At 23.8% G+C, this 26754-nt stretch overlaps 1 protein-coding gene across 1 annotated transcript in view; it reads left to right on the top strand.

Annotated features, from left to right (window-relative positions):
- Positions 1–26754, top strand: part of LOC117172106 (aconitate hydratase, mitochondrial-like) — a 53292-nt gene that overhangs the window by 20856 nt on the left and 5682 nt on the right. Inside the window, exons 5-8 of the mRNA XM_033359886.1 lie at positions 3100–3302; positions 8070–8358; positions 12139–12412; positions 20872–21220. Coding sequence (XP_033215777.1) covers positions 3100–3302; positions 8070–8358; positions 12139–12412; positions 20872–21220 — 1115 coding nt within the window. The remainder of the gene's footprint in view (positions 1–3099; positions 3303–8069; positions 8359–12138; positions 12413–20871; positions 21221–26754) is intronic.

Raw genomic sequence — 26754 nt, forward strand, 5'->3', positions numbered from 1 at the left:
GCTTGATAAAGTTTTGAGGTATTTAGACTTAAAATTTATTAAAAAATTTTTTTGTGATGAATGGAAACAATGGGGTATAAATGTGTTTCTTATACATTTCTGATCAAATGAATTCAAGGTGGTTGCTGGACCGGGAAATGACCAGGAATTTATGTTTTTATCGGGAATTTTACACATTTTTCGAAGAAAAAGCTGCCCAAGTTCAATTTAAACCGTTTTTTTAATAGTTGGTTAAATATTTGTTTTTTTTCTATTTATGATATCATTTAGTTTACAATACGTATTTTAATCGTATTTTTCTTTGAAGTCTTTCCAATTTAGATTTTTAAGCCTACATTTTTAGTTTAAAATTTTTTAAATGCAGTTTTGAAGACTTAAAACAATTGAAAATAGAAAGCGTTTGAAATTGAACATTTTTTATAAAAAAAATTGTTTTTTTATCAACTGTAAATATAAATAAATGAATTATTTTTTAAATTGATCTGTATTGAAAGTAAACAATAATGGATTTGGTTGAAAATTAATCTTTTTTAGTTGAAATTTATTTATTTTGTACTTTAGAAAAAAATTCAAAAAATTGTTATGTTCTTTAGTATTATTTAATAAATCGATGATGCTAATATATTTCAGAATATCTTGTAATATAAGTTAGCAAAGCTTTCTAATTCAAACATTAATTGAATCCTTAGAAACTGAAAAAAAAAATTATTTATAACAAACTCGCAACGGTGTGCCTGAACGAACTTTAGATGGGACTGACAAGAGAGGTCTTATATTATTTTTGGGTTTCGTTGTTGAATGTTTCAGAAACAATTTCCGAAAAAAATCGAAATCATTCTTACAGCCGTTTTTTAATTTGGCTTTTTTAGTGTCTATTTTTTAAATAATTAAAAAAAAAGGATTTATTTTCAAAATAAGTTATGTTTAAAGTACAAAAATAATATTTATTATTTTTTTTATCATAGATAAATCTTGTATAATAGGTATATTTAAAAGTTTATCTGTTTTAGTTGAAAATTTGTATTTTTCGTAGAAATTAATCTTCTTGTTTGAAAATTCATTATTTTTGTTGAAAGTTCAACTATCAAAATCTCATAATTTTAGTTGAAAATTCACCACTTTGTTAAAAAATATAACTTTCTTAAATTAGTTTTTTTTTTTGACAATTATTAATTTTTGAACTGAAATGTTACTATTTAAATTGAATATTCTATCACTTTATTTAAAAATTCATCTGTTTTAGTTGAAACATTTTTTTTCGTAGAAATTAATCTTCTTGTTTGAAAATTCATATTTTTTTTTAAATGTAACTATTCCAGTCAAAGATTCAACATTTTAGTTTGAAAATTCATCACTGGTTGAGAATTGATATTTGTTTCATGGAAAATTAATTTTTTTAACTGAAAATTCAACTGTTCTATGTTTGGTTGAAAACTGATTTTTCTTATATTAAAATTTAACCATTTATTTGTAAATAAATCTTTTTTAGTTCTGAATTCAACTATTTCATTGAAAATTCATGTTTTTTTGTTGAAAAATGCTTTTTTTTGGGAAGAAAATTAATCTTCTTGTTTGAAAATCCATCTTTTTCGTTGAAAATTAGGATATTCCAGTTAACTATTCATAATTTTATTTAAAAATTGATCTTTTTTGTTGAAAATAAAAGTACCTTGGTGAAAATTAAACTCTTTTGTTAAAAATGCATGTGTTTGGTTTAAAATGTATCTACTGTTTTTGAAGATTCATTATTTTAACTGAAAATTTATCAATTTGGTTGAAAAATTTTTGTTGCTTGAAAAATTGATTATTTTAATTGAAAATTTAATTATCCCATTTTTTGTTGAAAAGTGATCTTTTTTGTGCAACATTCAACTATTTGGTCCTTAAAAACTAGAAAAAATAATTATTGATATCAAACTTTCTATGGTGCACCTGAACGAACTTTAAATGGGATTGACAAGAGAGGTCTTATATTATTTTTGGGTTTCGTTCTAGAATGCTTTAGAGATAAATTCTAAGAAAAATGCAAATCATTCTTAGAGCCCTTTTTTAATTTTGCTTTTTTAATCTCTCTTTTTTAAATAATTTGAAAAAAGGATTTATGTTCGAAATACGTTATGTTTAAAGTACAAAAATTACATTTATTATTCTTTCTCATATAAATCTTATATGATAAGAATATTTTTACATATATTTTAATATGCCTAACTTCATATCAACGTAAAAACTACGTTTTTACAAAAAAAGGAAAAGAAGTAAAGTCAAACTTTGATAACTTAAAAAATAATACCAATCAACATTTACTTTGAATTAAAAATCGAAATCGAATGTTGTATGTGAAAAATTAAAGTTGATATTATAGTATGTTTACAGCGAACAGTCAATGGAATCGGTACATGCAGATTTTTAAAAAATGTGGAAAAACTACAAAATTTAAATAATTAATGTAAATTTTCCAATAATTTATTAGCGGCTTGTGCGAGAATATAATATTCGACATTTTTATTTTTTATTTTTTTGAGCATATTACTTATAAACTTCATTGCCATATAATTTTTGTTGAAAGTTTTTGCTTTTACGTTGATATAAAGTTAGGTACATTAAAAATTGTGTAAAAATACACTTATTATACAATATTTATATTAAAAAGAATAATAAATATAATTTTTGTACTTTAAGCATAACTGATTTCGAAAATATATCCTTTTTTTCAAATTACTTGAAAAAATTTACATTTAAAAAAGCAAAAATATAAAACGGCTCTAAAAGTGACTTTAATTTTTCTTGGAAATTGATTCTGACGCATTCTAGAACGAAACCCAAAAATAATATAAGACCTCTCTGGTCCACCCCCATTTAAAGTTCCTTCAGGCACATCCTGTCGCAAAACTGTATGTATATTCCGAGTGAATTATTTTAAATAATGCGAAATATTTTATTGGTTGAGTATTTTAATGAAAAACTATGCCCGAAAAAACTTGAAATGCCTGGAAAAAAAACTGGAATTAGCAGGGGCTTATCGGGCAGAATTTGAATAGACACTCTGGTCCGAGTTTGTGGAAAGATCTTCAAAATGTGCGTTCGTCATTTTTTGTTCAGGTGAGATTGCCAAGAAAGAAGGATGGCCTAATGAGATTAAAGTTGGTCTGATCGGTTCCTGCACCAACAGCTCTTACGAGGACATGGGTCGATGTGCCAATATCGCTAAACAGGCTTTGAAGCATGGACTGAAGGCCAAGTCTGCGTTCAACGTCACTCCTGGATCCGAGCAAATCCGTGCCACCATCGAACGTGATGGCATTGTAAGCAATTTTCCAACTTATAGTTATTTGATTATAATTAAGGGCCCGCTCAAAAACTACATCGCGCTATATTACTTTGAGACCGGTAACGAGAAAGAGAATATTACCGAGAATATAACCGAGAAATAAATTGCATTTTTTCGTTAACTTTTCGGTTAAAAATTCAACTCTTTTTTTGAAAGTTTGTCTTTTTTATTTTAAAGTTTAAATGCTCTAGCAGAAATTAAATCTTGTTTTGATAAAAATGCAACTGTTTTGTTAGAAATTAAGCAATTATACTATTTTCTTGAAAACTTGACTATTTGGTAGAAAATGTACTTTTTGTTTAAAATTTATATTTTGGTGTTGAACAATGAACTGAAATATTTTCTGGACGAAAGTTCCACTTATAAAAAAAAAATTTATTTTTTATTACAAATTCATCTGTTTTAGTACAAAATTGATTTTTTTTTTTATAAAAATACAACTTTTTGGTAGAGAATTTAACTATATTGTTAAAAATTCATCCTTTTTGGTTGAAAAAATTCATCTTTTTGGATTGAAAATTTAATTTTTTTTGTAGAAACTTTTTTTTTTTTTGCTACAGAAGTTCAATTTATGATATACATTTATAAAAGATTATATGTTAAGTGTTAAATACTGGTATTTGAATATTAATGATCAAGGAAAATGAGAAATTAGTCACAAAAAAATCAGGGAATTTTGAAAATGAACCAAAAATGGAATAGGTCAATTTTCAATTACCAAAGTAATTTTTCACTAAAAAAAGAGGGCATTTTTAACAGAACAGTTCAATATGAATTTCAAAACAAAAATCTTAGTTTTCTACAGAAAAAAAAACGAATTTTCAACAAAAATTTAAGAATTTTCAACTAGAAAGTTTACTTTTCAACTTACAAAGATTAATTTTTAAACAAAAAGATTAGTTTACTGCCAAAAAGAAGAATTTTCAATAAAATTTAAGTATTCTTAACCAAAAAGTTAAACTTTTAAGAAAGACAGATTTTTAAAAAAATTTTAAGAAAGTAGTTCAACTTTAAAACCTAGTTGTTAAATTTTTAACGAAAAAAATGGATTTTTAAATAAACTGGTAGAATAATAAATTTGAATAGTTACATTTCGATTAAAAAATTAATCATTTTCCAACAAACAATAATACTAATAGAATAAAAGTTACATTTTCAACCAAAGTAGTAAATTTTCAACTAAAATGATTAATCTTCAATTGAAATAGTGGAACTTTCAACAAAGAAGATACATTTTTTAATCAAACCATGAATATATAACTGGAATATTTGAATTTTTAAATAAAAAAAGTAAATGATCCCCAAAAAATTGAATTGTACAATTTTTAGTTTAAAAAATTTCAGCCAAAGAGATACATTTTCTAATGAAATAATGGAATATTTAAATGGAATATTTATTTACATTTTGAGTTAAAAAAGTATATAATTTTCAACAAAAAAACGAATTTTCAACTAAATTATTAAAGTTTCAACTGTACTAGTTACATTTTTTGTACAAAAATTAACTGTAAGCAATGGAAAAAGCGAATTTTCAAAAAAAAACAGCTCAATTGAACCAAAGCGTTGAAAAAAAAAGTTTTAATCAAAAAGATGAATTTTTAAGCGAAAACATTAATTTACTACCAAAAAAGACGAATTTTCAATAAAATTCAAGAATTCTCAACCAAAAAATTGAGTTTATAACTAAAAAAGTTGAATTTTGATACAAAAAGATTAATTTTCTGCATAAAAAAAATTAATTTTCAACAAAAATCAAGAATACTCTACCAAAACGTGGAACTCTTGACTAAACAAGATGAATTTTTAAACAAAAAGATTAATTTACTACCAAAAAAAGAATTTTCAATAAAATTCAAGTATTCTTAACCAAAAAGTTGAACTTTAAAGAAAATTTTTTTTTTAATTTTTAAGAAAGTAATTCAACTTTAAAACTTTTTTTGTAGGTCTTAATCTTTTAGAGATTTTGTTTTTCCATCAATTAAGATATAGATTCTCCAAAAAAGCGTCTTCAATTTTTATGAGGCTTTTATATAATATGTTTTTAGTATATTTTTATTTATTTTGGTGACACACATCAGTATTATTTTTGATAAATTGACTCTAAACTATTGGCATGATGTTTGATTCCAAAATGGAATTTTCTTATTTTTTACAAGAAAATAAGATTATATTCTCGGAAAAAGGCACGCAATGATAGGCGAAACGTTAGAATATTAATAAACAAACTTTCCTGTAATTTCGTTTTTATTCTTTTAATTTAATAAAGATTGTAAAGGGTCTATAATCATGCACGTAATTGTAGTATGACCGCCCCTAAGGTATTTTTTGAACAAAGAAGTTAATTTTAAACAAAAGAATGTGACTTTTTAAGAACCTAATTCAATTTTCAATAAAATAAATAAACTTTCGAACAATTTGTAGAATTTTGAACTAAACGCCAGAAATATAATAGTAGATTTTTCAATAAAAATGATTAACTTTCAAATATAAAAGGTTAATTTTCAACAACTAAAAAAAAGATTTGTCTACCGAAAGATAAATTTTCAACAAAAAAATATGAAGTTTCTACAAAAGTATAAATTTTCGACCAAAAACGATGACTTTTTAAAAAAAATCGTTAAATTTTCACAAAAAGTATGTTTTTTAAGTAAAAGAGATTATTTATTAAACAAAAATACAATAATAGACTTTTCAAATAAAAAGAGTTAATTTTCAATAAAAAAAAGTTGAATGTTCAAATAAAAAGTATTAATTTTCAATTAAAAAAAAAATTAATTTTTTGCCAAACGATATAATTTTTCGTCCAAAAACGATTAATTTTTAACAAAAAAATTTAATTTTCAATAAAATAGTTAAATCTTTAACTAAATAGTAGAATTTGTAACCAAAAAGTAGAATTTTGAACCAAAAAAATTATACATTAAAAATTCCACTCCTTGGTTGAAAGTTGAACGAATTTTTTGAATTTCATTTTTTTTCGTTGAAGATTCATACTTTTAGTTGAAAGTTCGTTTTGTTTGTTTACAAAATTAAATTAAAAATTCTTTTTGCTGTAAACAAGTTTTTTTGTTTTGTTGTTATTGCATGTTCTTGTTTTTAAAATTAAATTGTTTGATAGAGAATTAGGCTTTTTGACTTGAAAATTCAAGAAATTGGTGTAAAATTAAACTTTTTTGTAGAAAATTCGTTTTTGTTTTTATTGAAAATTCATGCTCAATGAAAATTTATCTACTCCATTTTTGGTTAGAATTCAACTTTTTTTGTTAAAAATTCAACATTTTGGTTAAAAAATTCTTTTTTTTTTAAATTTGTCGTTTTTTGGTAGAAAATAAACTTTTTTTTGGGTCAAAATCTAGTCGTGTTGAAAATATATACTGTTTTGTAGTGGAAATATCATCCATAAATTTTTTTAATAAACATTAATCTTTTTTGTTGAAAATTCAACAATTTGCTTAACATTATTTTTCATTCTTGAGTGACAATTTTTTCTTGGTAGAAAATTCACTTTTTGGTAGAAATTTCATTTCTTTTTGGTTAAAAATGCAACTTTTTAGTTGAAGATTGATCTATTTTGGCTGAGGATGAATCTATTTTGTTGAAAATTAAAAAATTTGGTATGAAAATCAAAATTTTTTGTAGAAAATTCGTTTTCATCGTTGTTTTAATAGAAAATTAATTTTTCTCAGTAGAAACTCATCTGCTTAATTTTTTGTTTAAAAATTGAACTTTTATGTTTCAAAAATGCAGATTATTCATCTTTTTTGATTGAAAAATTAACAATTTGTTAACGGATTTAACTATATTGTAAAAAATTACATGGTTTTGTAAAAAAATAGTTTTTATTCTTCTTTTTTAATTGAAAATTAGCATCGCTCGGTGTACAACAAATTACAACTTGTTTGTCTTATTTAACATTTGTTTATCACCAATTTGTCCCTTTTTTAGAAAAAATGTCACCTATTCAACTTTTTTGACGACTATAGGTACTGTGATGACTGCTTTCCGAAATCTGCATCCGAATTCTTCAGTTTCTTTCCGAAAATTTGTCCCAATGTAATTCCATCAGATCTTATCAGAAGTGTCCCACTAGTGTTCTATCGGATATTGTCAGAAATGTCCCATTTATTCTTCTCAGATATTATCAGAAATTCTTAATTATTAATAATAATAATATATTATTTTGTTTTGCAAATTATTATTTTAAAAAGTTAATACTAATCATTTTAGCAAACCAAACAATGGTTTAAACAAGCTTTAAAAAATAATTCTTTTCATCAAAAATTTTGTCACTTAATTACTATCAAATATATTAAACAGTTATAATTTTGAAGAAATTATTCAATTAATAAAATTATTAAATTTCGAAATTTTTTACTTTCTCATCCTTCGATATATTTTAATTTAAAAAGTTTATTTACAATTACATAATAATTGCATATAAAGTTCTATTAAACAATATTTATATAACATTATTACATAATTTATTTTTTTCATAAAATGACAAAAATGCGCGCGAGACAGTTTCGGAAAAGGTCGAAAAATAAAACGGAAAGATACCGCTGGGACACTTTCTGATAAATTCTGAAAGATTCTGAAAGAAAATGGTGATACAGTTTCGGGTAGAATTTCGGATGCAGATTTCGGAAAAAATCTGAAAGATATGGAAAGCTTCGGAAAGAAAGTTCTATCAGAAATTTCTGGCAGGGCTTCCTAATTCTTTCTCTAACTTGCTGCTCGACAGGCTCAAACTCTTCGTGAATTTGGTGGAACCGTTCTTGCAAACGCATGTGGACCCTGCATTGGCCAATGGGATCGACAAGACATGAAGAAGGGCGAGAAAAATACTATTGTCACTTCCTACAACCGAAATTTCACTGGAAGAAATGACGCGAATCCTGCCACTCATGCCTTCGTAACCAGCCCTGAACTCGTTACTGCTCTGTCCATCGCTGGTCGATTGGACTTTAATCCGTTGAAAGACAGATTGAAGGGCAAAGATGGCAAAGAATTCTTGCTCGATAATCCCTTCGGTAAATATTTTTAACTATTTCATTTATATTTATATAGAATTTATATAAAGTTAGTGTTTTATATATATTTTTAATTTTTAAATATTTAGACATTTTTTTTTTTTTTAAGTCAGGGAATTTTTTCGAGTGTGCTTTATTTTTTTTAATTGCAATATTAAATTGAGTAACACTGATTCTTTATTTGCAAAAATAATTTTATATTGATTCTTTGAACTATTTTGTAAAAAATTCGTTTTATTTTTTCTAAATGAAAATACAATTATTCTATTTTTGGTTAAAAATTGATTGGTTTTAGTTGAAAATTCAAGTAACTGCTCAAAAATTCGTGTAATTTATTCAAAATTTGTTCTTTTTCGTTGAATTCCATTATTTTTTATAAAAAAATTGAATCTTCTATGGTTGAAATATCAACTAATACATTTTTTGTTCTGAATTCATCTTTCTTGAATGAAGATTAAATTACTTGGTTGAGAGTTACTCTTATGTGAAAAATTAATTTTTTCGTAGTAAATATTTATCATTTTTCATTGAAAATTTATCTCCTTGCTTGAAAAATGAACTACTTTGTCGAAAATTTGATTTTTCTTTGGCTAAAAATTATTTTTATAACCGAAAGCTAAACTTCCTGTTACAGCTTGAACTGTTTTGTTGAATATTTGTTGTTGTTTTTTTTTTCTGAAAATATAACTAATGTTGTTTTTGTTTGCAAATTCAACTGTTCTAGTTGAAGATTCATCATTTCATTAGAAAATTTATCACTTTGTTTGGAAATGTGACTTTAAAGAAAAATTAGTTTCGTTTTTGTTGCAATTTAGGTGTTTTTTTAACGGAAAATATAACTATTCCAATTAAAAGTTACATCCTTTTAATTGAAAATTGTTGGTTCACAGTTTATCTTTTTAATTAAAAATTGATGAATTTTCTTATTAAATTAATTTTTTGTTGTTGTAAAAGTTAATCTTCTTGGTTGAAAATTCACCTTATTGGTTAAATATCAACTATTCCAGTTAAAGATTCATCATTTTAGTTGAAAATTCATCTTTTGTGATTAAAATTTAACTATTCCATTTTTGGATGAAACTTGATCTTTTTAGTTTGAAATCCAAATATTTGGTTGAAAATTGGTCTTTTTGTGTTTGATAATGCAAATACTTTGTTGAAAATTATTGTATTTTGTTAAAAAACAGTCTTCGCGTTAGAAAATTCATCTTTGTGGTAGAAAATTCATATTTTTTGTTGCAAATTCAAATATTCCAATTAAATATTCATTAATTTAGTCGAAAATTCATCGTTTTTTTGTTGAAAATAAGACTACTTGGTTCAAAATTGAACACTTTTCTTGAAAATTCCTCGTTTTGCTTAAAATTCATCTATTCCAGATAAAGATTTATCATTGTATTAGGACATTCATTTGTTTAGTTGAAAATTGGTATTTTTCAGTTGAATATTTCACTTTTTTGTTAAAAATTCATATATTACAGTGAATTTATTTCTTGACCGGAAATTTTTCGAATTTTAAGAAGAAAAATTTGCCCAAGTTTGATTTCAACAGTTCAAAATTTGAGCATTTCCAAATTATAACTGTTTGAATTCGAAAGTTTATACGAATTGAGATTAATATAATATCATTTATTCAGATAATTTGATTTTTAAGTAACAATTTTAATGATTTATCAATAAAATATTTTTAATGCAAAGTTTTAGGTCTTCCTTTATATTATTATTTATATGAAATTGTGTAAATAAATAAATTAATATATTATTTTTATTAGTTTTCTTAGCTATTAGAAATTTCACTGTTTATTATTTGTGGAAAAAATTTGAATAATTTCAAGAGATATTTCGTAGTTTTGAGAATATTCAAAATTAATTAAAAACTTGAAATGTCTTCAAGTAATTGATAAGAAGTGTGTTAACATTTTTGTTTAGAACTTCTAAATAATACATTTTAGAATGAAAATGAATTTTTCCTACAACTTTTGGAAAATCCTGCAACTTAAAAAAAAAACCTTAATATCTTCCAGGTTATGTTTAGATCATTTTGGAAATCTCTTTAAATCTTTTTAAATTTTCTGTTGCAATAGTTTTTCATAATGAAAAATCATTTTCAATTTTCCTAGGAATCTTAAGAAAATGTTTATATTTTTTTAAGCCTTTCACGATTCTTACAAAGTTTCTAAATTTTTTGGGTGAAATCTGTAAAAATCTGCATTTTGTTTTAAATTTGGCTGTGGGTATTTGCACCAAAATTTCGGTACGAATAACCCATTTTTTTCGGGTCACAATCTACGTTTAAATAATTTGAAACAATTTCAAGTTCTAAATTTAATTTTAATATTTTTTAAACTTCTAAATATCTGTTAAAATTACTCTAATTTTTCTACAAATAATAAGTGTTCCTATTGTCATTTATAAATGCAAATTTTAAGGATTTTTTTCTAATTTGTAGGATTTTCTAAAAGTTGTAGGGAAATTTTAATTCATTTAAAAATATATTTAAACGTTTGGAAACAATTTCGAAAATGATTTTAAATTTGGAAAAAGATAAAACCACTTCCAGGTATCTCATTATTTTGAAATAAAATTTTTTAGTTTTTGAAGGATGCTTAAACTATTTAAAATGAAAATAATTCAACTTCTAATTTAAAAACTGTTGAGTTAAAAACAATTATTTTTTATTTGTCTAACTTAAAATTACTTTAAAAAATATAATTTTGAAAATTTTTTAAGTTCATTGCTTGATTCTTTAATTTAGAGTATTGAAAATATTAACGTGGATTTATATTTTTGGAATTTAATCTGAATCTTTGAACTCTATATTTATAAAGGTTCTAAATTTTGCAGTTTATCTGCATTTCATTTTAAATTTTTCAATCGAAAAATGTTAGTACCTTCCATTTCATACGTGTAAGTAAATGGAAAAATGTTTTTTTTTACATTTTTTAGTTGCAAATTTATGTTTTTGGTTTCAAATTCAACTATTCCAGTTGAAGGTTCATCATTTTAGTTAAAAATTAACCACTTTGTTTGAAAATGTGACAATTAAAAAAATAGTTTCTTTTTTACTGCAAATTAGTTGTTTTTTTTACCAGAAAATGCAACTATTCCAATTGAAAATTATGTCCTTTTGGTTGAAAATTCATCTCTTTAGTTAAACATTAATTTTCGACTGGAAATTCAACCATTACATTTTTGGTTGATAATTTATCTTTTTAATAAAAAATTCATGCATTTTCTTATTAAATTCATTTTCGTTGGTAAAAATTGTTCTTGTTGTTTGAAAATTCATCTTTTTGGTAAAAAAAGACACTATTCCGGTTAAAGATTGATCATTTTAGTTGAAAATCCATCTTTTTTGTTTAAAATTGAACTATTTCGTTTTTGGATGTAACTTGATCTTTTTAGTTTGAAATTCAAGTATTTGGTTGAAAATTGGTCTGGTAGAAAATTAATCTTTTTTGTTGAAAATTCAAATGTTTAATTAAAACTTCATCTATCTTATTGAAAATCCAAATTTCTACCTGAAAAGTTAGGAATTTGAAGCCGTTTATATTAAATTTAACATAGTACCATCATTATTTTAACTAAATATACACTGCATTTTAAGTATAAGTAGATATAAAAAAAAATTTGTGAATTATTATTCAAATTAATGGACTTTCGAGACAAATCCAAGAAATGATTAATTATGTTTTCAGTATTATTTAATTACTGCAAATAACCTGGAATTGTCAGGGAATTTTATCCCAGGATTTTAGGAGATTCTGTGATGATTTCTAGGTGATGAACTTCCCAACCGAGGTTTCGATCCTGGCATGGAAACCTACGATGCACCTCCAGCTGATGGATCCAAAGTAAAAGTGGATGTCGACCCCAAATCTCAGAGATTGCAGCTCCTCGAGCCCTTTGAAAAGTGGGATGGCAAGGATCTTACAGACCTCACTGTCCTCATGAAGGTTAAAGGAAAGTGTACCACCGATCACATTTCCGCGGCTGGACCGTGGCTCAAATACCGTGGTCACTTGGACAATATTTCCAACAACATGTTCATCGGGTGAGTTTCTCGAATAGAATTATTGAACTACATCAGGGTGACCACCAGCCCGGGAGAATCGGGAGGACCGGGAGAAAATCGGGAGGACCGGGAGAAAATCGGGAGAAAAAAATTACACCGGGAGATTTCCCGTATTTCATAATTAATGAATTTTGTAAATTTTTCCAAGTGCCCAATTAGAAGGCATTAATATTTTCAAATTATTTAGAATCATTAAAATTTAAATATTTATCACCTTTAAAATTTCTATAATTTTAATTCAAAATAATGGCTTTGAATGCGCTATTCTAAAACAGTTTAATCTGAGGCCTTGAAATTAAAGTTTTTCTTTAATTAATTTTTAGATTAATTCTCGGTTTCAAATTTAAAATTTTACAAGCAATTTCGAATTGCAACGCTTAAAACTGTACAATTTCAAAAAATGGGATCATATTGCAGCATACTTGTTGTTAAATATTTATTTGAATTTTCAAAGTAATATCTTTAAATTTTCCGATTTTTTTGGTGAAGACTTAAAAAAATAAATCATTTCAAATTGGAAAATATTTAATTGGAGAATTTCAAGAGTTAATAATAGTTCTAAAGAAAGATTTGATATTAATAAATTAAAAATCGGGTTTAAAACAACATAAAGACAAAAATTAAACTATGTAATTAAAATTGAGACAGGAATAAACGCATAATTTCGGTAATTTTAAATGGTTAAAATAATTTTAGAGTTCTGAATTTTCATGTTGAATGCTGAATTAAAAATTTTTGCTTTTAATAGGTTATAATTTTGTGACTAAAATTGAATTGGTTAAATTTGGAAAAGTTTCATTAGCAATTTAAAAATTATCAGTTTTTAAGTGATTTAAATTTACATCAAATAATTAAAATTTTAAAGGGTTTGATTATAAAAATGTTTTAATATTACAGCTTTTGGTGAATGTACATTTCTTCAGTTTAAAATAAAGTTTGCATTCGTTTCAGTTTTAACATTCTGAAGCAGAATTTTTTTCATATTTAATCTTTCCATTTAAAATTACTATTTAGTTTTGAAGTTTATTTAGTATAATTCAATTCATTCTTTTATTTTATAAAAGGTCATCTAATTTCGTTATGTAGTAACAATTTAAAATTCTAGAATTTCATAAGTTTTGACTTTGAAAGATTCAATTTAGTTTTCAATATTAATTTTCAAATCTTGATCGCTTTGATTTTAGAATTGTTCAAATCCAAGTTTTCAATTTTCAATTATTTAACTTTGACCGCTTTTAAGTATAAATCGTACAATTTCAATTCCTCTGAATTTTCAATAATCTAATGTTAAAATATTCAATTTCTACTGTTTTTAAAATTGCCCTATTTCTTAAAGTTTTAATCTGAAATCATTCAATTTCGTGATACTTCAATTTAAAATAAAATTGTTTACTTTGCAGGACTTCGATGAAGAAATTATACAATTTCATTTATTTTCTTTATTAAATTGTCCAACATCGTGCAATATTTTTTTTCATTTTAGAAGCCTGCAATTCGAAATTATTAATTATCGATACATTTTTAAAAAATATGTTAAAAAATTGATTTTTAAATTTGCATATTTTTCATGTTAGGAAATAAAAATCCAGATACATGAACGCGCGATTTGCGCCCGTTGAAATTACTTCTAGTGCGTAATAAAAGGCATCTTTGCATTTTTCTTTATCAGGCACAAAAATTTCCTTATCCTACTTTTATGATTAAAAGTCAATTGATTTCTTCCAAAAGGGTTTGCTGATTGATGCTCATCAATTTTCGCAATTGATCATATATTTGAAAAAACTGTATTTAGGAATGAGATTTAATTTTTTTATAAATCGGGAGAAATCACGAATATTTACCGGGAGTAAGACGGAAAATGGAAATTTGAAAAATAGTGGCCACTCTGTACATGATCTGAAAGACCTAGAAAACCCCTATTTTACCCTATATTCAGAAAAGGTCCCTAGGTACCATTGTTTCAAGAATGGGCCCACCCATTTGCTACTTAAAAAAAAAACCTTAATATCTTCCAGGTTATGTTTAGATCATTTTGGAAATCTCTTTAAATCTTTTTAAATTTTCTGTTGCAATAGTTTTTCATAATGAAAAATCATTTTCAATTTTCCTAGGAATCTTAAGAAAATGTTTTTATTTTTTTCAAGCCTTTCACAATTCTTACAAAGTTTCTAAATTTTTTGGGTGAAATCTGTAAAAATCTGCAAATCTTTACAACCAACCTGAAAAACCGGGAATTTTTTGAGACCGGGAAATGACAGTGAATTTATTTTTTGACCGGTAATTTTGCAAATTAAAAAAAAAACGGTCAACTTTGATTTCACACGTTTTTTTAAAATGAATAGTTCAATTGTTATCTTTTTCAATGGTATCATTCAATTTAGAATGCGTAATTAGACAATCTTTCTCTTACATTTTTTTTTCAATTTTTATGTCTAGATTTGAGTTTTAAAGAATTTTAGAATGTAGTTTAAAATACTTAATTAAAAATCAGTTTAAAATCAACGATTTTTGATTTAGACATTTTTTGAGACCGGGAAAAACCGAGAAATGACAGTGAATTTATGTTTGGACTGGGAATTTTGCAAATCATTAGAAGGGAAATTTGTCCCAAATCAATTTCAAAAGTTTTTAAAAGAGGTTAGCTAAAGTATATTTTTTAATTATGATATCATTCAGTTCACAATATCTAATTCGAAAATATTTTACCTAAAAAATTTTCCATTTATAGATTTCTATTTTGAAGCTTACATTTTTAATTTAAAGTATTTTACAATGCAATTCGCAAGATTTAAACAAATAAAAAATAAAAGCGTTTGAGTTGAGAATTTTGGGTAAGCACCATTTTTATTTCCTCAACTGTAAATAAAATATTTTCAAAATTTGTTTAAGTATTAAAAATTGAATAATAATTGATATCGTTTCAGTCTAAAATATTTCATGTATAATGTAATCAATTTGAAATTTTTTAGTTAAGGCGAAAGATAATTATCTAATATTTGGCAGTATTTGACTGTTTATTTAAAACGAATAATTAAAACCAAATATTTAAAAGTATACAAATTGAAACTGAATTATTTGACATGGAAAACCTTCAATCGTTAAAATTTTGAAGAACTTTTAAACTTTGAATCTTACAATTTTAATTATTATTTTCAAAAGAATTTTTATTTGTAAGTAAAATTGTCAATTTTTGATATATAAATAATAATTGAACACTTATTATTTGTAAAAATAATTGGAGTAATTTTAAGAAATATTTAGAAGTTTGGAAAAGATTCAAGATTAATTTAAAACATGTAAAACTATTTCAAATAATTTAACGAAGTATTTTTACCGAAAAAATTCGGCTCTTTTTAATGAAATTTTGGTGCAAATAGCAACAGTCTAATTTAAAAGAAAATATCAATTTTTGCATATTTCAAACAAAAAGTTTAGAAGCTTTTTAAGCAGGACTTCAAAAACCAAAAAATATTTTCTTGAGATTCCTAGGAAAATTAAACATGGTTTTTTATTTTGATAAATTATTTGTCAAAAAATAATCTGGAAGATTTCAAGGATTTTTTTTTAATTTGCAGGATTTTCTAAAAGTCGTAGGAAAAAATCGTTTCATTTTCACAGATATTTAGAAGTTCGGAAAAAATTTTAAAAATTGAAAAATGTAAAACAATTTTTAGGTTTCTCAAGATTTTGAAATACAATTTTGAAACTTTTCAAGGGTGTGTGTTTCTATTTTAAAATTGCATAAAATGATATAATTTTGAAAATTTTAAAGTTCATTGATTCATTCTTTAATTTATACAGTATTGGAAATTATAATGTAGATATATATTTTTAGAATTGAATCTGAATCTTTGAACTCTACATGATTGATAAAAGTACTTCCATTATATATATTTTTTTGTTGTTGAAAATTTGAGTAAACAATTTTTGAATTAAAAAACTTGCAAGTTCTATTTTAAGAGTTTAAAACTCAAGAGTTCCATTTTGAGTACTTTAATTTGTAGTTTATTTTTTATTGCTTTAAATGGAAAAATGTTTAGCTTTAAAATTCGAATTTTTTAAGTTTTATTGACCGTGAAAAATGTTTGCGAACCGGGAAAAACGGGAATTTTTATCGTCTATTAGAACGGCCACCCTGTCATTCAAATTCGGAAGGATTAAAATTGAATAATGATTGATTTTAAAAGAAGATTCGAAGTCACTTCAAAATTGAAGACTTTCTAGATTTTAACGTTAAAAATTAAAGTGATTGAAACTTTATAAACTATTTTGAATTTTAAAGTAACTTTAAAATAATATATATTTATAATCAAATGCTCTCATTACAGTTCAGTCTAAAATATTCAATTTTTAAACAATTGCATTTGAAATTTTTTAATGAATAAAAAGAACAGTTACTTAACATTTAAAAATATTTCACTGTTAATTTAAAATCAGTAATTATAAATTAAATATTCAAAACTAAACAAACATAAAACGACTAACGTTACCATTTTAATTCTTTTATTTAAGAAAATTAAATTGTAAAGCAAATTATAGCATTTTTATGGATAAATAACAAGTGAACACTTATTATTCTTAGAAAAATTCGAGTAAGTTAAACAGATATTTAGAAGTCATGAAAAATTTGACAAAATCCGGCTATTCGTACAAAAAATACGGTGCTAATAGTCCGCGGCCTAATTTAAAACCAATTATAGATGTTGACAGATTTCGAATAAAAAAATTTAGAAGCTTTTTAAGAATTTGTACAGGCTTCAGAAAAAGAAAAAACATCTAGAAAAATTTAAAATGATTTTTTATTTTGAACAATTAAGTTTAAGAGAATTTCTAAAAAGATTTAGAAAAATACAAAATTGTCAAACATCAATGTGGAAGATTTTAAGGAAATTTTGTTATTTGGCAGGTTTTATAAGAAATTTTCAGGAAAAATTCGAATAATTTGAAAATATGTCTAGAAGTTCTGAAAGTTTTTTTTTGAATAATTAAAAATTTGAAAACATTTAAAACTACATGTTAATGTTTCAAGATTTTAAAATAGAATTTTGGAGCTTTTTAAGGATCTTCAAAATATTTAAAATGAAAATAATTTAGTTTTCAATTAAAAGAGTTTTCAGTTTATAACAAAAGTTTAATCGTTTAATTTGTAATATTTCTAACTTAAAATTCCTTAAAATGATACAATTTTGAAAAAATTTTAATGCATTTATTGATTTTTCAATTTAAATCATTGAAAATGATAACTCGGGTTAATGTTTTTGGAATTAAATCTGAATCTTTGAATTCTACAATTTATAGAGGTTTAAAATTTTTTTAATTTGACAGTTTAACAGAATTTATTTTAAAATTGTTCAGTTGAATAATTCTTTGGGTTAAAAAAGGTTAAAAGTTCTAGTGTACCACTTTGAGTGCTTCAATTTGCAGTTTAATTTTTATTACTTTAAATGGAAAAATTTTTTACTTCAGAGTTCAATTCTTTAACATTCGTTGAACGTGAAAAATATTTGCGAACCGGGAAATGACCGGCAATTTTTTTCCTTGATTAAAACGACCATCCTGAGCCCAGAATGGGACTTCAAAAAAATTTATAAAAAAATCACAGCTTCCAAGAGTCGAACTTTGAATAAATGAAGCTAATGGCAGAATTTCTGTAAAAAGTAACTGCAAAAAATAATCAGAGCTGCCACATAGTCACTATTATTTACTTTTTTCTCAAATCTCTTTTTAGTCACAAATGATTAGAACTTGTATTTTAAAGGAATGTAATTTTTAATATATTTTTCAATAGTTTAATTTTGAAGATTTAGAACTGAAAGTTGTTCAATGTTAACGACTTTCAATTTAAAATTCGTCAATTTCGAATATTTAAAATTCAAGAACTCTCCGTTCTTATTATTCTTATTATTTTTGTTCAAACTTTTACTCGGTTTTGTTTACGAAAAATATGAATTACATACTTGGATTTTAATGAAAGCGGCTTTAACCAAAGAATAAAATATTACAAAATATATTTTTTAAATTTATATTCTGAAACAAATTACTATGTTTCACATGAACTTAAATATTAATGAATAAATTAAACAAATTTTTAAACTCTAATTAATGATTATCAGGTCTTTTTAGCAGAGGTGATTGTTTTCATTTTTATCAACTGAAAAGGTTTAAAACCATTATTGTTTACGTAGTAAAATTTTAACAATATAACATCTTGTACTTTAATACCGTTATTATTTAGAAAAAATACAAACTTTTAATAATTATTTTGTATTTTGTAACTTTTAATAAATGCAGTTACGGCGTTTTTTAAACTACAAATCTTTTTTCTCGGGTTTAGTTGCTTCTAGATTTTTTTTTGCATTTAACGGTGTTATTCCAAATCAAAAAAATGTTGTGTTGCAAATTCAACTATTTTTATCGAGAAATCGTCGTTTTGATTTGAAAATTCATCTCTTTTTGTACAAATTTCACCTTTTTAAAAATGGAAGTGTTTTGTTAAAAATAAAACTGCTTTCTAAAAAATGGTACTTTTTGTATAAAATTTGTATTTTTGTGTTGAAAAAGAAATTGAAATCTTTTTGGACACGTATTCAACTTTTTTTTTTCGAAAATTTGTCTTGTTGTTTCAAAATTCACCTGTTTTAGTATAATTTTCATTTTTCATGGACAAAAATGCAACTACTTGATTAAAAATTTAACATTCTTGTTCAAAAGTCATACTTTTTGGTTAAAAGTTAGACTATATAGCAGAAATTTAACTTATTGTTTACAATTATTATTTTGGTGCTGGAAAGTAAACTGGAATTTTCTTTAAATGAAAATTTAACTATTTTTTTAAAGTATTTTTTTTTAATTCATCTGTTTAAGAAAGAGTTTCATCTTTCTTGATTAGAAATGCAACTGTTCGGTTGAAAATTTAAATGTTTTTTTGATGTTTGTCTTTTTGATTTTAAAGTTTGCCTACTTTAGCAGAAATTTCATCTTTCTTGATTAAAAGTGCACCTTTTTGTTTCAAAATTCAACAATTTTGTTAAAAATGCATACTTTTCGGTTTAAAGTTTTGCTGTTTTGTTGAAAAATGAAATATATTTTTTAGGAAATTAACTTGTTTTTTAAACTAAATATTTGTATGTTAAAAAGAGATCTGAAATCTTTTCTGGATGGAAATTCAACTATAAAAAAAGTTGAATTTAAATTTCATCTGTTTCAAGAGAAATTTCATCTTTCTTGGATAGAATGCAACTTTATGGATGAAAATTAAACTATTTTAATTAATTCCTATTTTTTATCGAAAATTGTACTGGTTTATTGAAAATTTAATTCTTTTGAAGCAAATTTACTTTTTGTTTAAAATTTATCTTTGTTTTTAAAATTCATCCGTTTAGTAGAAATTTAATTTTTTCTAATGAAAGTGCAAATTTTTGGTTAAAAATTCTTCTTCTTTGCTTAAGCATTCAACTATTTTATTTTAAAGATTTGGTTGAATCACTTTAAGAAATAATTTTTTGTTTTGAAGATTTATATTTTTAGTTGAAAATTCATTTCTTTGGTTGAAAGTTTGACTGTTTTGTTACAAATTAATATTTTTTAATTGAAAATTTAATTACTCTAGTAAAAGTTAAACTACATTGCTAAAAATTTTTTTTGTGAGTTTTTTTGTTTAAAATTAATTTATTAATTGAAAATATAACTGTTTTAATTTTTTAAGATTTATCTTTGCAGTAGAAAAGTCTCCTTTTGTTGTGAATAAATAGTTTTCTTAGTTTTAAATTTCATTTTTGTTGATCAAAAATGCATCCGTTTCGTTGAAAATTATTATTTTTTTTGCTGAAATTAAATTTTTGCAGAGAAAATTCGTCTTTTGTGTTGATAGTTCAACAATTTAGACAACATTTTATTTATTTCATAAGTTAAAAATCGTTATTTGTTGAAATTTTTTCTTCTTGGTTTTAAAATTCTTGTTTTGTGTGTGTGTTTTGATTAAAATATAAACTGTCATACTTTTTTGTTGGTAATTTATCATTTTTTGTTTAAAATTCAAGCATTTTGTTAAAAAGCAATCTTATAGTAGAAAAGATATCTTTTTTATTAAAAATAAATTTATCAATTTGAAAATTTGTAATGTATATCTGAAACACTTTTTCATTCAGTTTTTAAAGGATTCTATGTTTAAAGTATTACAAGATTAAAATTGTGGTAATTGAATATTAATGATCAGGGAAAGAGAAAAACTAGTTAAGGAAACATCAGGGAATAATTTTGAAAATGAAGTTCTCGGACACCCTGCCTAATTATTCTACTAGCAATAACTAGCAAAATATTTCTGGAAACTAAAAATTACGTACAGTCTTAGAGAGGGCTTATGATCAGTTACGTAATTTAACTACTGCCCTTTAATTTATCCACGGCGATATCCATATGCGATAATGTTTATTTTTCAGTGCCGTGAACTCAGAGAATGGAGAGGTGAACAAAATCAAGAACCAACTGACTGGCGCATGGGGCGGTGTACCTGATGTGGCTCGTCATTACAAGAAGAATGGAGTAAGGTGGGTGGTAGTTGGCGACGAAAATTACGGAGAGGGCTCATCTCGGGAACATGCTGCGTTGGAACCTAGACATCTTGGTGGACGCGCGATCATCGTCAAGAGCTTCGCCCGTATTCACGAAACTAATCTTAAGAAACAGGGTGTCCTGCCTTTAACCTTCGCCAATCCGAGCGATTATGACAAGATCCAACCTACCGACAAGATCAGTCTCCTGGGTCTCAAGGATCTCACACCTGGAAAGGTAAATTGTCCCTTAAATTTGGATTGGAAAGTCAGGCTCAACTCAGTTTTTAGTCACTTTTTTAAGATGAAGTTATCAGCTGAGTCACTTTTCTATATGAAAACAAACAAAAATCAGTTTAATCACTTTTCTCCCAAGTGACAGAATTTGTACATAGTATAATAATAGTATACTATGTAAAAATTTTAACCTAAATCATAAATAATAAACAATCAATGGTAAATAATGAATAAAAATAAATAATAAATACAGATTTAAATTTCATAATTTCAAAGATTTCAGAAAGAATTCGCATAGATTTAAAAGATTTCACAAAGACTTCAATTATTTCACAACGATATCCAATAGATTTCATAGATTAAAAGAAAGTTTGAAATATTTAGCAGAGATTTCTGATGGATTTATAAGATTTCACTAAGACTTTAATGATCAAACATTTACCAAACATTTCAAAAATATTTTTGATATTTCGCAAAGATTATGAAGGATTTGATAAAGATTTGAACCATTTGCCAAAGATATAATGAATTTCACAAATATTTAACAAAGATTTTAGGATAGGTTTGAAAGATTTTACGAATTCTTTAATTCGTTATTTTGCAAAGATTTTCGATAGATTTCAAAGAGTGCACAAAGATTTCAATGGTTTTCCAAAGATTTAAAATATACAGCAAAGATTTTGGATAGATTTAAATGATTCGACAAAGACTTCAAGGATTTCACAAAGATTTCAATAATTTCAGAAATATTATGAAATATTTCAATTATTTTGGAAAGATTTCAGACTGATTTTACGCAGATTTCAATAATTTCCTTAAGATTTCAACAAAGATTTCGCATAAAGATTTTAAAGATTACGCAAAGATATAGGATAGATTAAAAAGATTTTTAAAAACATGAATTATTTCACAAAGATTTCAATAATTTCATAAATATTACCAAATCTTTCCAAAATGTTTCAAATATTTTGCAAAGATATCAGAAAGATTACAATGATTTCCCAAAGATTTCGATAATTTCACAAATATTATCAGATATTTCAAATATTTCGCAAAGATTTCAGAAATATTTTTAAAACATTTTAATGATTTCCCAAAGATCTAAAAGATTTCAAATATTGCGCAAAGATTTTTATTTTAATTTATATTTAATTAATTACATTTTATCATTATAATTAATTAAATATAATTTTATCGACAAATAATTCAAAAATATTAAAAATATTTCTTAAATATTTTAATGATTTCCCAAATATTTCAAAAAGGTTAAAAAGATTTCGCATAGATAGAAAATATTTTATAACAATTTCAAATAGATTTCGCGAAAATTTCAAAAATATTTTACAAATATTTTAATGATTTCTCAAAAATTTAAAAGATTTCATATATTTCGTGAAGATTTCGTATATTTTTAGATATTTTATAATCATTTTCAGATAGATTTCAAAGAGCGCACAACAATTTGAATAATTTCATAAAGATTTCATAAATATTTTGATGATTTCACAAATATTGTCAGATATTTCAAATATTTCGCAAAGATTTCAGAAATAATTTATAAATATTTTAATGATTTCCCAAAGATCTAAAAGATTTCAAATATTTCGCAAAGATTTTTATTTTGATGTATATTTAATTAATCACATTTTATTATTATAATTAATTATATATAATTTTATCACCAAATATTTCAAAAATATTTAAAATATTGCATAAATATTTCAGAAATATTTTAAAAATATTTTAATGATTTCCCCAATATTTCAAAAAGATTAAAAAGATTTCGAAAAGATTTCGGATAGATTAAAAACATTTAATAAAAATTTGAGATAGATTTTAGAGTTCACAAATATTTCAATAATTTCACAAAGATTTCAATAATTTCACAAATATCATCAGATATTTCAAATATTTCGCAAAGATTTCAGAAATAATTTACAAATATTTTAATGATTTCCCAAAGATCTAAAAGATTTCGAATATTTCGCAAAGATTTTTATTTTATTATCTAATTAATTACAATTTATAATTATAATTAATTATATATAATCTTATCACCAAATATTTAAAAAATATTAAAAATATTGCGTAAATATTTTAGAAATATTTTACAAAAATTTTAACGATTTCCCAAATATTTCAAAAAGATTAACAAGATTTCGGATAGATTGAAAATATTTTATAAAAATTTCAGATAGATTTCAAAACTATTTTACAAATATCTTAATGATTTACCAAAAATTTGCAGATAGATTTCAAAGAGTACAAAACAATTTAAATATCCCAATTTCAAATATTTCGCAAATATTTCAAAAATATTTTACAAAGTTTTCAATAATATCACAAAGCTATAAAATATTTCACAAATTTTGAAGATTTTATGATATTTAAAAAAATTCTAAGGAATTTTCAAAAAATGTAAAGAATTTTAAGCTATTTCAAAAATTTTCAAAAGATTTTAATTATTTTAGGGTTTTTTAAAAGATTCCAAGGAATTTTTTATATATATGCCAATAATTTGAACGAATTTCGTAGGATTTTAAAGATTTTAAAAATATCCAGGTAATTTTCAAGAGCTTTAAAATATTTCAAAAGGTTTGAAATAGTTTAGGATATATTTTAAAAGATTTCAAGGGATTTTTAATAGATTTCAATCATTTGAAAGCATTCCACAGGATTTTGAAGATTTTAGGATATTTCTGAAAATTCAAAAATAACTTTTAAGAGCTTTAATAAGTTTTAAGAGATTTTAATGAATTTAAAAGAATTTAAAAGTATTCCAAGGAATTTTTTTTAAGTTTTCAATGAAATAAAGGTTATCAATATATGTTTGAAAATTGTAGGGTATTGAAAACAATTTCTAGTAATTTTTGAGAGCCATAACAAGTTTGAAAGTTTTTCAAAAGAATCCAAAAGATTTGAAATGATTCAGGGCATTTTAAAATTCTAAGGATTTAAATAATATTAAGGGATTTAAAAAATTTAAATGATTTCTTAAATAATTTTAGTAGGATATCGAACAATTTTATAGAATTTATGAGGTTTTAATATATTTAAAAAGATTCAAAGGGTTTTTATGAGATTTCTGAGGATTTGGTCAGATTTAAAAGATTTGCTTCTGTGTTTTACCTAAGATTTTGAAAGTATTTTAAAGATTTTAGGATATAAAAAATGAAAGTAAAGTGCCGTTTATTTAATTCTAAAATCCGTAAATTTTTAAATATGCAAATCTCTGCTTGTTCAATGGTTTTGAATTTTAAAATTCGGAAATTAGCCATTTAAAATCAGGCTTCGCTTTCTTTCTCCGGCTGAAAAATTGCAAACTATTTTAATATTTATAATATAACGCTAATTTATTTTTTAATTTTTTCTCAAATTAAGTAATCAAACCAAACTTTCTTTCACAAATGTTTGACAGTAAGTAACTGATAAAAAAAAATACAATTATTGTAAATCATGCAATGCCTGATAATTTTTAAAAGCTTTAACACATTTCAAGCGTTTTCGTAATATTTTAAATGATTTAAAAATATTTCAGGGTATTTTTTCTACTATTCAATAATTTGAAGTGATTCCAAAGGATTTTAAGATATTTTTTAAATTTCAGAGATTTCGAGAGCTTTAAGAATTTTCAAAAAATTTGAAATATTTTTGGGTATTCTTAAAAATTCCAACAAAATTGTAAGAGCTTTAAAAAATCTCAAAGGATTTCAAAAGATTTTAAATAGATCTCAACGAATTTTCAATTGATTTCAGTAATTTACTGGATTTTGAAAGCATTTGAAACATTTTAGGATATTTTATTCAAGATTTCAAGGCATTTTTTAAACATTTGAAAACTTTCAAAGGCTTCCAATAAGGTTTCAAGATATTTTGAATTATTTCAAGGGATTTTATAACGTATTATTGGGTTTATAATAATAATAATGCATCCGGAATTCTTTCGAATTCTTCTAAATGAACTCAATTCGACTCAATTCAATAGATTTTTTGTTGTTGGTTTTTGTATTTTTATTTAATATATCATCAAGTTTTTTTCATGTTTTTGCATATTTTTAACATTCATTTTGTATTTTTATGAATTTCATGTCTCCTCATTTCTCTTAAATTCCTTTAAAATCATTAAAATTTTAGTGAAATAAATGGAATTTTTTTTATTTTTTATTTAGTTTTTCAATTTATTTGTAATATTTTTATTTTAACTTGAATTTTTTTGAAATAATACTTTAGGGTATTTTAAAAGACTTCAAAGAATTTTGCTTAAATTTCAATAATTTGAAAGGATTTCACAGGATTTTTTAGGGTATTTTGAACAATTGTAAGGAATTTTCAAGAACATTAAAAGATTTTACAAGGATTTCAAATATGATAGAGTATTTTAAAAGATTCTAAGAACATTTCAATAGATTTTAATATTTATAAGGGATTTCAAAGGATTTGAAATACTTTAGATTATTGTAAAATTCTAAGGAATTAAATAATATTAAGGAATTTAAAAAAGTTTCATGAGTTTTAAAATAATTTTGGAAGATATGGAATTATTTCATAGGACTTAATAGGTTTCAGAATATTTAAAAGAATTTCAATGGATTTGATTAAATTTCCGAAGATTTCGTAAGATTAAAAAAAATTTCTTTAAGGTTTTATCGAATAAGTTCAATTTATTTCAAACATTTTAACATATTTATAAAAAAAATCAAGAAACATGGTTCGCTGCATAAAAACATGAATTGATTTTCGATTTTCACTTAATATATGAAAATAGATAACCATTTTGACTATAACGAAACGAATTTTTGTTAAGTCTCATTTTTTATTATGTTCTATAATGTGTACATTTTTAAATATGAAAATCACTATTTGGTCAATTATTTCGACTTTTTGGATTTTGAGATTCGAATGTAAGTCATTTAAAATCAAAAATTTGAGGAGATTTTCAAATAATTTTTGCAATTTATTAGAATGCATTTGAAATTCTTCTAAATTCACTCAATTCTACTCAATTTAATAGATTTTTGTTGACTTTTGTAGTTTCTATGTAATTTATCATAAAGTCTTTTAAGCTCACCCTTGAATTTTTATAAATTGATTTCAAACTTACTGAATTTAAGGAACTTTTTCATGTTTTTTCGTATTTTAAAATCCATCTTGAATTTTAATAAATAGATTTCAAATTTACTGAATTTAAGGAACTTTTTCATGTTTTTTCGTATTTTAAAATCCATCTTGAATTTTAATAAATAGATTTCAAATTTACTGTATTAAAGATTTTTTTCATGTTTTTTCATATTTTTAAAATCCATCTTGAATTTTCATTAATCTCGCAGAATTTTTCTCATTTCCCTTAAATTCCTCTTAAGTTTTGTGAATTGAATTGTGAATTGAATTGAATTGAATTGAACTCTTTTCAATTAAATTGGACCCTATTTGCCTTGGTAATGATAAATAGGAAATTTATCAATTTAAAATTAGTTTATTTCATGTATAAAATATTGCATAATAAAAATGTCACAAATTCAGTATTTTGGTTTTTAA

This window comes from Belonocnema kinseyi, chromosome 4 (genome assembly GCF_010883055.1).
Source record: "Belonocnema kinseyi isolate 2016_QV_RU_SX_M_011 chromosome 4, B_treatae_v1, whole genome shotgun sequence".
Lineage (NCBI taxonomy): Eukaryota > Metazoa > Arthropoda > Insecta > Hymenoptera > Cynipidae > Belonocnema > Belonocnema kinseyi.